At 43.5% G+C, this 14,016-nt stretch overlaps 1 protein-coding gene across 1 annotated transcript in view; it reads left to right on the top strand.

Moving 5' to 3' along the window:
* LOC106659764 (filaggrin-2) overlaps nucleotides 1-14,016 on the top strand; it is a 41,353-nt gene that overhangs the window by 24,980 nt on the left and 2,357 nt on the right. Inside the window, exon 8 of the mRNA XM_023457905.1 lies at nucleotides 11,299-11,884. Coding sequence (XP_023313673.1) covers nucleotides 11,299-11,884 — 586 coding nt within the window. The remainder of the gene's footprint in view (nucleotides 1-11,298; nucleotides 11,885-14,016) is intronic.

Consider the following 14,016-nt stretch of genomic DNA (forward strand, 5'->3'; position numbering starts at 1 on the left):
TCAATTATATACGCTGCAGCGAAATTTAACGATAATCCCCCCGTTCGGAATCGTCGTGGTCGTCGTTGTCGCGCCGAAATATATATTATAAGCTGCAGCTCACGAACGCGTAAAATATTACGACGCTGCTGCATCCGTGAAAAAAATTACACAATTGCGCCGAGATCCTTTACAAAGAGCCATACCGGCGAGTATGTAACTAATTAATCGCTGGTGTATATATGTGTGTGTATCATAAAACGCGTCGTAACGGTGGCCTCACGCGAGAAAAGGGAAGGCGCGCGCGTCCGATATTACGCAAAAAAATGCAAAAAAAAAAAGAATACAGTACGTATGCAGCGACACGAGTGTGCAGCTTATACGCGATAATTAGTACTTTTCTTATACCGGCGCACCGGAGAAAAGTGGCTCCCCGGTTTACGCCGCTCTCGGTCCGCGCCGTTGCACCATATATCTATACATGTAAATTATCCGCGCAGCCTCCGCGCGCGCCGGTGCAGTATGCAGTAATTTCCCTTTGCACATCCACACACGGAGGCACGCTTGGCACTGCACTGCACATACCCACTCGAATTTCTCGTTTTTCGTTATATATACGCGCGATCGCGTATATAGTAGCGCGCAGTGCAAGGGACGTGAAAGTTGTTTTCCGACGTGTAAAAGTGGCTTCGAAAAGTGGTTGCTACTATAGATATGCGCGCGCGCGCGCCTTTTTTTTGTTCGTTCGTTCGTTCGTTTGTCGTCGTTGCTGCTGCTGCTCATTGTAAAATACTAGGTCGCTCGCGGTGAGTTAGCTATTATAGGCACGCTGCAGCACACACACACACAAAATACCCATCGAGTGGGAGTAATTAAAAGGATGAGATTACTTAATGGGCGACACGTATTTGTATGTATAAAGAGTCGTGCTCGTGTTAACCATTTTCTAAACTAGATTAGATGCCTCCCCCCGTTGCTGCTTGCTTTGCCGATCGCGCGAAGAAAGTCGGTGCACTATATGGAATATATAAAGCGCGCGGGGGACTGTACATACATCTACTCGCCTTTGTGCGCCGTTCGGCGCTTATATGCATATTTTATTTTGATAAGCGAGGAAAAAGCTCCTATTTTTTTTTGCGTTTCCGCGTGAAACTTTCCTCGCTGTGTACGTATATGTATATTACCGATCGCAGGCACGTTTCGCGCGCGCGCGCGACGTTCCCACGCATCGCGGTCACCAGTGTGCAGCTTGGAGTAGCTGGTCTAGTCAACAACAACATACAGAGAGAGAGATAGGAAAAAAAAAGAAAAGTAAAACTGGTCCCGGCGTAAAAGAAAAAAACAACAGCAGAATACAAAAGAAATCGAAGAGAGCAATTATCGGCATTTTCTCGTGATCTCGAGAAGCTCTCGCGTGGTATATAGTGTAGCTGTCGCGTCGAAATATCTGCTATACGATAATATTGCACATGCACCTCTATGAACTCTCTTTTTTTTTATCTCCTGCTCGCGTTTTTTGACTCTACTGTTATAATAAAAGAGCTAAAAGATCGCGAGACTTTGACAATGACTCGCGGTTAATTTCTACCTCCTATATCCTAATGATATCAAGTCGATTCATATCTCTTTCGTATATGTCCAAGCTACTGCTCCTATATATACAGTCTCTAATACGTTCACTTGTGTGGCGGCGGCGGCGGCAGCGCACGTGAGAATATCCACGCGATTTTTTTCCTCTTCGCTCAAGCCGCGGAGACTCGAGAAAGTCCTTGTGTTTATAAATGTTTCTCTCTCTCGAGCGCTCGATGAATAATAATTTAGGAGTTTTCAAAATGATAATAGTCGCGTGACGTATTTTATATATATACGATCAGCGCGAGTGAATAATTTAAAGGGCACCTTGCTCGTGGACGCATATAATACATATACAGTACGGTACCGTTCCGATCGCCAATAGCTACTACACATACACGCGTGCGTGCGTGTGTGTGCACGCATAAAGCTTGCGGTTTTTACGATATGTATACCAGCCTCGCGAATAAATCAGGCTCGAGACTCGAGAGAGAGCCGCGTATATCACACACGCACACATATATATATGAATCGAAATTCAATTGCGCCCATAATTGGTAATACGTATTTGCGGGCGCTGCTAAAGCGGGAACGTTTATATACGGTATATATATTTTATATTATATTATTATTATACGTCAAGCACGCGCACAGAGATAGACACGAGCCGAGCACCTGTTATGCTCTTCTTTAAAGTATATGTACACACGCACACACGCGAAAATCGTCTCGATATTATATAGCCGCGAATAGTTCGGACTTTCGTGCGCTGCATGTGTGTGTGTGTAAATACCGTTAGTATAATATCAACGTTTATATGTATAAAACACACACACACTCGGACACACGCGTGTAGAGCCGGTGCAGCAGCCTTTTTGCGGTAGTTATACAAACGTGCGCCCGCCGATTGGTTTGCGTGCGTGCTGCACTATAACACACGTGCGCAGCCGAAATGAGCCGATCGCGATCATCGCGCACTTTATAAGCTGCCCAGGCAGTAGCTCGCGCGTAATGAGCCTTTACTCGCGCGGCTCACTATTTTATATTGCTATTTATGTTTCTCTCGGCCGTTGAAAAAAAGGCGATTGGCCCGATCGCGTCGTCGAAGCGAGCCCGTGTCGAGCTTTTTAATTCGCGCAATAACGCGCGATTCGAGTCGCGTGCAGCGGGACGGTATATCCAATGTAATAGCTTGTGCGGAGCGAGCTGAACGGTGGCTGCGTTGTTGATTCATCCGATTGGTAAAATTGTTACGACTATTGGAACTAAGAAAAGGTTGTGGTCTCGCGAAGCTCGTTGGATGAGATCCGTGTTGAGGGAATGAAGGGCCACGTTTCACCTCTCTGTACTAATGTCACTACTTACGGAAATTTTGTATCGACCATTGCAGTTTTTTAATCTTCCACGTGTACTAAAATCAGATGCGAGGATTGCCGGGCGATGTTGATGAATAATCATTGCTTCAATTGAAAAGTATTTTCTACTAGCATATACCAACTGGGAGCAGGTACTTGAGAAAAGGCTTAACTAATAATTGGAATGTTGGAAAGATGGGTTACAAAACAATACTTTCGAAAAATAATTGAATTCCTAATCTTGTTTATATTCATGTTTATTTAAGACAAAATTCAAGATGAAATGAATAACAATTTAACATATTTTATTGCTCTGAAAGTGAAAGATTTATCAAAATTACATCGAGCATTCAAATGCGCGTAGATGTCTTCATTATGTTCACGTGTTTCAAAACAAATCTCATATTTTGTGATTTTCTACGATCATGTAATGCATTCACGTGACGTTAAAGATTTTGTTTTTGTCCAGATGATTTGCGACAAATCTTACTCTCAAAAAGGTTTGTACGATTATGAACTGCATTTATGTGAACCTTTTTTTATCCAAAAGATTTGCGACCAATATCACATTCTAGAGGTTTTCTTTGATTATGTACTGTATTCATATGCCTTTTGAAGCTACTTTTTCGTCCAAATGATTTATGACAAATATCACACTCGAAGGGTTTGCTATGATTATGTACTGCTTTTATGTGACGTATGAGGTCATTTTTTTGTCCAAAAGATTTGTGACAAATCTCACATTCAAAGGGTTTGCTCCGAATATGTACTAAAATTATGTGAGATTTGAGGTTATGTTTTTGTCCAAAAGATTTGTTGCAAATCTCACATTCAAAGGGTTTACTACGATCATGTACTCCATATACGTGACGCTGAAGAATAATTTTTTGTCCAAATGATTTGTGGCAAATCTCACATTCAAAGGGTTTGCTCTGACCATGAATGAAGCTTATGTGTTTATGTAGATTACCTTTATGTGAAAATGTTTTACGACACATGTCACATTCAAAGGGTCTGCTCTGATTATGTACTGCACTTATGTGACGCTTGAGGTCACTTTTTAGTCCAAATGATTTGTGACAAATCTCACATTCAAAAGGTTTGCTCCGAATATGTACTGCACTTATGTGACGCTTGAGGTCACTTTCTAGTCCAAATGATTTCTGAAAATTGTCACATTCAAAGAATTTGCTCTGATCATGTACTATTTTTATGTGTCTAATGAGATTACTCTTGTATGAAAATGATTTTTGACAAATTTCACATTCGAAGGGTTTGCTACGATTATGTACTGCATTTATGTGAACAATAAGATGACTTTTTCGTCCAAATGATTTGTGACAAATGCTACATTCAAAGGGTTTCTTCTGTTTATGTACTTCATTTATATGTCTATTGAGAATATTCTTGTTTGGAAATGATTTATGGCAAATCTTACATTCGAAGGGTTTTCTCCGATAATGTACTGCACTTATGTGATTTTGAAGGGTACATTTTTGTCCGTGTATCATTTTGCGATGTGTATTCAGACTCGCTTCTCCTGCACAAGTTTTTCGATGCAAATGACACTTATGAGATAATTTGATTCGAGTTTTCTTATCAAACTTTTCCACCACCTGAGATTTGCTAAACTGCAATCGTAAATTGACCGGAAATTGACGATCATTATCATAATCAAATTCTTTTTTGATCAAAATTATCAAACTTTTATCGTACAAGTAATGGTTCTGATTTTCATTTGTTTTTTTCACGATTGGTAGATAACTTTCATTCTCAGTTTTTAAGATAGTGGTTGATAAAGCCTTCATTTCTGGTTTAAAATTTCGACACTCAAAATCTACGCTTATTTTTTCATCTGAATTTTTCTGCAACGCCATAACTTGATTGATGTGATTTGACTAAAATAAAAATTTTGTTATAGTTTTTGATGGTGAGAAAGAAGTAAACCTTTGAAATTCTTGAACTCACTGATGATTCATAAAACGGGATTGTTTCAAAGTTCTTGACGTCGCGAGAGTCTATGGAATCGAAGTTATCATTGTCACCTGCAGTATCGTTCGGTTCATTCTTTATCCTGAGGAAAAATCAAGTTCAATGAAGCATTCGCTTCGAAAAAAATCGTGTCATGCACAAGAAATATTATACCTAATTGTGTCCTGTATGTTTTCCATTGCTCGCTTGATTTTATACGTATTTTCAGGATGAATTTTCACGATTTGCACTGAAAAAATATTCGAGGTTATGTATACTTTGAGTAACCAACACTTTATCTCGAAATTACCAATTGTAAACACTTGCTTGCTGCAGGAACTCCTCGCCAGCGACTGTATACGCATTAGTCGCCTATGTTATTGTCATAGCTCCTGCCTGTGCTTTACCCCCTCTACCACCGACTGGCCACACGCAGCGTGATACATAGAGACACTTGCGTATCGTTGAACTACACCAAAATTGCAATTTTAAATTCATTCAATCCTAAACTTTGTTTTTGTAAACATACGGATATGGTTTGCAGTAGTATTATAAACGCATCTTGATGTCGAGCTCTTCCAAATCATTACGTATGAGGTTCGATTTCGTGATATTCCGATTCAATTTAATTCACGTTCGGCTGTCGGAGGATATCATCACCGTTTTCGACGCGTTAAAAGAAAAAATGTATTATTTTACTTTTTTTTTGCCGAAGATTAGCTCATCGGCGATGCGCGATAAGCTTTTGCTCGATGTCTATACACTTAATACGATCGACGATCGCACAAATATATGCAAACCCACGACGACTCGAAGCTAATTCGCTCGAATCGAAAAAAAAAGCGGAACATTACGTACGTTTTAATCCAATTTTTCCGGGAAAGGGTCTTTCGCAATCGTGTATTATATCGATACGCGCGCAAAACGACTTCGCGATATACATACGCATGTAGTACATACATACGTGCACGCAAGAGAGAGAAGCATCGTCTTACATGCTCTATTATACGCGCGCGCACCCACGTTTATACATACATACATACACATACATCGCTCGACTTTTATGCAATGAAACATTTTACAAGTTATACGCCGCGCGATATATACCGCACTACTACTACCTGTAAATCGTTGTGTTGCGAATTAACGCGAACAGAGAGAGAGAGAAGAAATAAAAGTAAATGCGTTCGAGGAATGAATGGCAAAAGCGCAAGCTTGTATATGTACCATGTATGTTATACGCGTTTTGCGCTCGCGAGTGAAAGGGTTTTTAATAATATAGATAATTATGCCGTCGAACGATGAACGTTTAAACATGCGTTGCGAATTGCAGTCTGGTTATTGCTCGATTGTTTCCAACTCGGATGATTACGATATGTGTAATATGTATATTCGACGGCGACTACATCATCGGTTAAAAATATACGTATATTGCTAGGATATTACCCACGTAGGAGCACCGAATTGAATTTATTCGTATTTTTTGCGTTTCGTTTATTAAAATTATAAATTATACACAAAAGTCGATCGATCGATCGATCGCATGCGGGGGCTCAAGGTTAAAAATAGGATCGATCGCCTGAAAACTGGATGTAACATAAAACCTCCTCGCGAGAGAGTCGAGGATGAAGAAAAAAAGTCTCTCTCCACGAGCTCGAAGGAGATGTATATTCCACGAAACCGTGCGCGGAGGAAAAAACGAGCATCACGAGCAGCATCTCGATACACCACGAGTAGTGTACGAAGAAAAAAAAATCGCACTAATATCGAACGCGTTTCTCAACGCGCGCGAAACATCTCGAATATCGCGCAACTCGCGCACCGCTAAAAATTCTTTCTCCATCCACTTTATACACTCTTCGGCTCGAAAATGGCTTATTGCCAAACGAGCAGCTCGGTTCGTCTCGACCGTATATATACATGAATGTACGCGCAGAGACACGCAGCGTGGCGAAAAAGCAAGAAAATGATCAAAGTTTCGTACGCGTGCGCGTATTATATTATACGCACACGCTGCAGCAGCGACTCGAGTAGGGAAAACGCGATGCGCTGCGCGCACGGTATTAACAGTTTCACGCGCTATCGCATCCCGTTGCAGTAGAGTAAAACCCATTACGCGCGTGTGTGTAGCATTATATACATAGGCGCCTCCGCGCTACGTACGTCCCGTAATACGCCGCGCGGCGCGCGATGTGAGGAAATATCCGCGCGAGGATCGGAGCTCGGTATAATACACGTAAAAACGCGTATATCCTCCTCCTTCTGGCGCTCTTCGCACATGTATATACGAATGCGTGCGTCCGTGTGTGTGTGTGTGTGTGTAGCTTTTTTCTGGATCGCTGGCGATATCGCTGCGTTCTATGAAACGATCGCGGCTATTATACGGCTACTGAGCGCCGATCGTTGCAGCTTGCGATATATACGTAAATGCGAGAGCTATTATAACGTTATTCATTATTATAATACGAGCGCGCGTATAAACGTTGAATAAAATTGAAAAGAAACGTAAAAGAGAGAGAGAGAGAAGAAGAGAGAAAATATGTGGAGTGGCCGCGTAATGTAAGAATATCGTATGGTGAATGGATATGTTGACAAAATTCTTGACACCGATATATTTTCAATGCGGCTCGGTAGGCAGGTACGACGCGAAGCCTGTATACAATCGCTTTTAAGGATATTATTATACACTTAACCCACAGAGCTTCAACACGCGATATATGGAAACGAAGTAATGGTAAATATTATTATCGATATTTCGGGTTCGAGTTGGCGTACGTAAGTTTATATGTGTATATAATGCGTGTCGTAAAAAAAAGACAAATAAAACCACGCGCTACGAATTCCACGCAAAAATAATTAACAAGAGCTTCGTGCGCGCGGAGGGTGAAATGTGACACGCGTAGTTCGGAGATACACAGGTATTAATATTTTGTACGTATATAGTAGAGCAAAAGAACCACGTATGCATCCTTGACGAGTTTTCTTCGGGGGCTATTCGCATGTATGAGAATGACGTATTATTATTGTTATATAACTTCGGATTTAACCGCTAGATGTCGTGGTCGATTCCGAACGGGAAAAAATAAAGTTTTGCATACTTATATGAGAATAAATTACAAAATACATGTTCATCAGAACATGATCAAGAAATTGAAACTTATCGATTATCATTGCTATTGTAATAACGAGCTTATTTCGGCAAAGCAATGCCGCATGCCACAGAGTAATGCACGTAATATGAATTATACAATAGAAGTGCGGCAATCACGAAAATGAAACGTCAATGAAAAGAAAAATTGTAAATCGATTCGTCCTTAAGCTTGTCAATGACGGAAGCGTCCAGACGTACCGTCGTAAAATTATAATGTCCCGCGTGGGCGCTATCTATACCGATAGCCACACCGAGTGCACGACGACTCGCGACGCATCGTCGAAATATTTTTAACGTATAAGTATTATCCAAGCCCGCAGTATTGCGTGCATCAAGGTCACGAGCGCCACGTTATGCGTTATCTCGCAAAAAGTATCACACACACACATACACACATGCACTCGATCGCGCGAGAGTCGACTGAAATTCGCGGGACCGTTTTATCGAATTGAATTTCTATCGAGAGGCACCGGACTCCGTTGTATGTACGCAGCAATAGGGATTATATGCCGGGCCGCCGCAGCACAACACAGCATCGTGCGTCGAAGCCATTATATATACGCGAGCCAAGAGGGCTACATCGTCTTTCTCTCTTTCTCTCTCTTTCTATACATGCGCCATGGGTTTCCGCATTCTCGGTCCACAGCCCGAGGGTCTCTCTCTCTCTCTCTCTCTCACTCACTCTCTGGGGTTTATTAAGCGCATGTACATACACAAACGTGTACGAATGAGCCCGACGAGCACCGCTGCCGCTGCCGCTGCCAGACACGCGCGATTTTCGTGTAATTAGAGAGTATACATACTGCAGGTAGAGAGAGAGAGAGGTACCTGTGCGCGAGTACTCTCCGAACGAACGAACGAACGCGAAGAGCTATGGGAATCATAAAATTCGTCATTGACTGTTGCGGCTGCTGCTGCTGCTATGTAGGTACCTGCGCCTGCACCATAAGCTTGTAGCATATATCGATGCGGCGATGATTTAGTACTTTTTTTTTCTCCTCTCCTCTTTATTTTTAATGACGATCGGTACGACTTTGTGTATGCGAGTGTGCTCGTTTGCGTATTATATACCTGTACCATATACACACACACATCACCGAAGAGAAAGATTATTTATAAACGGTTACGTCGAGCGCGAGAGAGTCCATCTCATTAAAAATCATTTCTAATTCTAATGATATAAATGTATGATTGCCCCCTCCTCCCTTCCCCCTCGCTTCATCGTATATATAATTAGTTCCTCCTCGTCGTCGTCGTATACCTCGCCGAGCTTCCCTCGTTAACCTTAAAAAGTGCACGCGGGCAATTTTCATTAGAAATCGGCAGATCGACGTCTCCTCGCCGCTCGATCGAGAATCGCTATATAGTCGTATAACTATCTACTATTTCGTTTTAATTGTACCTATATACGTTCCAGCGCGATCGGAATATAAATACGCGGGGCCGCGTATACGTCGTCGTCGGAGCTGTCTCGCGGTCTCGAGTCCCATTTTTCGCATGATAATCGCTTAAATAGCTTTTATTATTATATGCACATTCAATCGGCAGACCTGGATCGAACTGTTGATCGTTATTATGTGGCTTTCTTTGTCCTTTTTTTTTTGTTTTGATTTGGTAAACCGCGATCGGCTAAGCGCGGAGAGCTTCGGTTGTTAATTGAATTCTCGAACTTTCGCGCGTGCTGTGATTCACGATTCTCGTATACACGTACGACTCTATACGGGCTCTCGTTATTATTATTATTATTATTACCATACGACTCGAACGCGCGTATATAGCACTTATTATAATATTAAATGCCTCATTGTATTGGCAGCCGATCGGGAATGAGCGAAAAGCTCATGACTCGTTTCGGAAAAAATTTGCCTACACATATATTTGCTTCGTCAATATTGATGCAGGGGCCGTTCTTTCTTTTTTTCTCGTTGCTTAACGGGACACGCGCGTAAGATCTCTCTCACTCACTCTCTCGGTCGAACTTTTTTCAACTGTTTATCTCTGTGGACTATTGGCAAATACTCGCGCGCGCATATATTTTAACAAGTGCACACACACACACACACACATACAGATGTGCTGCCCCGCGTCGTTCGCGATACATATTATGTATGCGCGACTATTAACCAATAGCCAATATGGGTTGCGCACGTCAAAATAATATATCCATGACAAAGGCCACTAGCTGTGCTGTGCGCCGGTGATCGCGCTCGCCGATCCTATGTACAAGGTGCATTTATGTTTATACACACGTGCATTATACACCTTGTCGTCCGACGAAACACACACACACACTCGGTGTCCCGAACACATCGTCGTCATCCTCTTTCTCTCTTGGCCTCCTTACACATTTCTCCGGTCTGCGCGTGTATGTGTATATGTGCTGGCTGGCTGGCTGCTCCTCTATATAAGGCCCCTCTTCCTATCTCACGCTCTCGATTCGACTCGCTCTGCAGCTCGTATCGTATATGTATATAAGTACATACACACATGGCAAGATGTACACATACACACACATTATATGCACTGGGCTGGATTGGAGCTTTCAATCGATGATACAGCATATAAACACACAGACACACGAGTCTCGATCGTCCCTCCCCTTCGAGGGCCCCTGCGAGCCGTGTCATACATATATGTCTGTGTATATATACGTGAAAATTTTTACGGTACGTTATATATCATACGTATTATATATGGAAGATTATGGAGTCGAAAAGTCGTGATGGGAATGCTCGAGCGCAGAGGTCATCGCAATCGTACATATAATGCACTCGGGCGAGCGAGAGAGAGAAAGAGAAAAAGATAAAGCGTTAGAAAGTTGCGAGATCAATACTATAATAGAGTTTGAGAGAGAGACCGAGAGGTGTTGCATTCATGGAAGATTGGCTCGGTATATTGCAGCACTCCGTAAAATGTCATCAACTCGCGTCCAGATAGGCCTGTTGTATACGCTAATAGACTCGCCGCGCGTTCGCCACATTGCGCACGCTGGGGCCCATTATAATTTTCCATATAGGTAGGATATACGTCGGCTGGCGCGCACGTGTGTACAATATAATGGCATTGATATATTTCAAGTATGCGGCGTTGCATCTCGTTTTCTCGCGATTCGGTTATAATAACGTAATGATAATACACATTGCACATATATATAAATGTGAAAAAGCCGTTGGAATTGCGCGCCTCGGCGCGCGGAGAAAGTGTCGAAGCGTCGAAAAATATCTCTTATGCATTCGTTTCCGTTTTTTTCTTTCCATGCATTCCGCGCAGACGACGACTGGGGCCACGGCATCGAGGACACGGATTACCTGAGCAATCATCATCATCATAATCATCATCACGAGCTCAGCCCGAGCACGACCCTCCAGCATCAGCATCATCAGCACGCCGTGGTGAAGCAGAGCGTCAGTCTGCCCCGACTGCCGCGCAGTCCCGAGCGCAGCAATCACGCGATGATACCGTCGACGAAAGCTCATCATCATCTTCACAACAATCTTCACAACAATCATCACAATCTTCAACATCATCATCGGGGCTCTCCAGGGGGTCCAGCGGTGATCCTGAGCAACGGCACGCAGCTGCCCCCGAGCAGCCATCATCAGGGCGGCGGCCGACTCAGGCGCAGCCTGGCCGAGCACAGGCAGCGCTCGCCGAGTCCGCAGTACCAGCCGCGCCATCCGGCGCCCAGCGACGTGGTGAGTCCGCGCGAGCGCTTCCACGACGCCAAGGAGATGTTCCGGCAGATGGAGCGCGAGGCCATCGTGACGGGTGGCCGCAACGCCGGTGTCACGGCTACACCGCCTCCCCCGACGACGACGAGGGTCAACGGAAGAAACGAGTCGAGGACGCTGCACAGGTCGAGCATTATATTTTCGTACTTAATATTATACATATAGTTTCGGTGAATAATGCGTTCCCGCGTTTTTAAGCTTTGTCGGCGAGGTTCATTAATTAATCTCTCTCTAGCCGCCGCTGCTCTTTATCGCCGTGTAATTATACGTACTTATATATTCGCAACGGACTAACGCACGTATAAAATAAGCGCCGCGTGCGGTACGCAAGGTATGCTGCAGTGCTATGTGTGTACTTGCATGTGCACGCGTGCTGCGCGACGCGCTCGCGCGATTACGTTACATAAATCGCCGCCGCCGCCACTGCAGCCGTGGCTTATTATGATGCATTTACGGAAATGTACTTATGCGCGCGGACACTGCAGTGCACGGCGAGAGCTTGTTCACACACATGTGTCTTGTACTATATACGTTGTACATATACCTAGCAGTGTATAAGCTATGAATTATTTTCTAAAACACCGAGCGGAGAAAAAAAGTCGGCGCGCGCGCAGTCATTGAAAATTTTACCCGTACAAGGAAATATTTTATCGAGATTCGCGAGGCTCGAGCGCGCGCGAAAGAGAAACTTTCTTTTGTGCTGCAGCTTTTATAAAACGCGAGCTGCAAAATTCCGTGCAGATCAGTTTTGCGCAGCCGTAGCAGCAGCAGCAGCCGTGGGTCTTATAAACGAATTATAAAATTGAAAATCGGACGCGCGAGGATGCATTTATGCACATAAACTATATGCTCTTTGGAATCGAAAGTGCGATTTTCTGTTCCCGATGCCGGAGCAGCAGCACGTGTTTTATGTATGTAGCCTAGATAAGAGCCGCCGCCGCCGTGCTCGTTTATCTGCCAACTGTATCGCGTATAACGTGTATCTCGAGACTTTGTACGCGAGGATGTGTGTATGATATACATTTTCCCGTTTACACGCGCGTGAAGATATATAGATTCTCTGGGAGAGATATTTCGGTGGCTCGCTCGCAGATTTCGGTATAAAAGCAACAAGAAAAAGAATAAAATATGAAAAAGCCTACCTAGCACCGAAAGAAAAAAGGCTTCAATGGGTCAATCGTTCGTTAATCCGATTTTTCCTCGATGTATACAATCGGTGCTCGTTAATACACATTCTATCTCGACGTACGAGTGTACGCATACACGCGTACGCCCGTGCCCCGGCTATAATTCGATTGAATGAATTTCGAGTTCTCGTTTCAATTGCGTATACGTACATATACGTATACACGCACTCGAGCGATGACTATTAACGATACGCGTGCGTACTCGTGCGCGCACCTATTTACAAAATACCGATTGTAACGGAAAAGAAAAGAGAAAAAAGGCACAGCCGCGTGCATTCGAGATCGAATGGCAGCATTACATGCAGTAGTTCAAAGCGCGCGAGAACTGCGATCGCTTTTACCGGTCAAGGTCTGCGTGCATATATTAACAATGTGCGCTACTGCACAAGCTCTCGGCTCTCGCTTTATAATACAACAACAATTATGCATATTCAAAAACCAGTCTTATTTCTATAGTAAAAAAGCGAAACAATGATAGGTGCCTAGAGGGTTCGTCATGGATTCAACTAAATGGAATTATACCAAAATTATAACTGGAAGTCGACGAGTGCGGTGCGTTCGCTGTATGAGAAGTCGACTCTCAAGGCCATTAAAACTGCGAACAATATCAACGGTTAAACGCGCGCAAAGCTCGTATCAAAGACATACACACATGCTCGCATTCATATCCATATGTAATCGCCACACGGAGTTTTCTCTCTAATGTCCAAACACACACACAAACTCGGCTCGCCTACTTTTGCGAATAAGGATTTTTCTGACCGCGCGCGCGCCGGTAATATAATCTCGAATCGGCGATTCATTATATTCGTTACATTTGAGAAAGACACGTACGGGGCTGCTCGCGAGAGTCGAGGAGAGCGGCGGCACACTAGACTCCGGGGCACACCTTCGATGTGTACAGCATAAAACACACACACACTCATAGACACCAATGATTAGATCGTCATTGTCGAGTTCTCTCTCTCTCACATGTGCACATTTTACATGTGAGGCACAAATACGCAGACGTACACACACATATACACACAGACACGGAAGCGAATTAGCACGGCCCGGATTCTCACTCT

The sequence above is a fragment of the Trichogramma pretiosum genome, unplaced genomic scaffold (assembly GCF_000599845.2).
Source record: "Trichogramma pretiosum strain Unisexual culture from Peru unplaced genomic scaffold, Tpre_2.0 scaffold21, whole genome shotgun sequence".
Taxonomy (NCBI): Eukaryota; Metazoa; Arthropoda; class Insecta; order Hymenoptera; family Trichogrammatidae; genus Trichogramma; species Trichogramma pretiosum.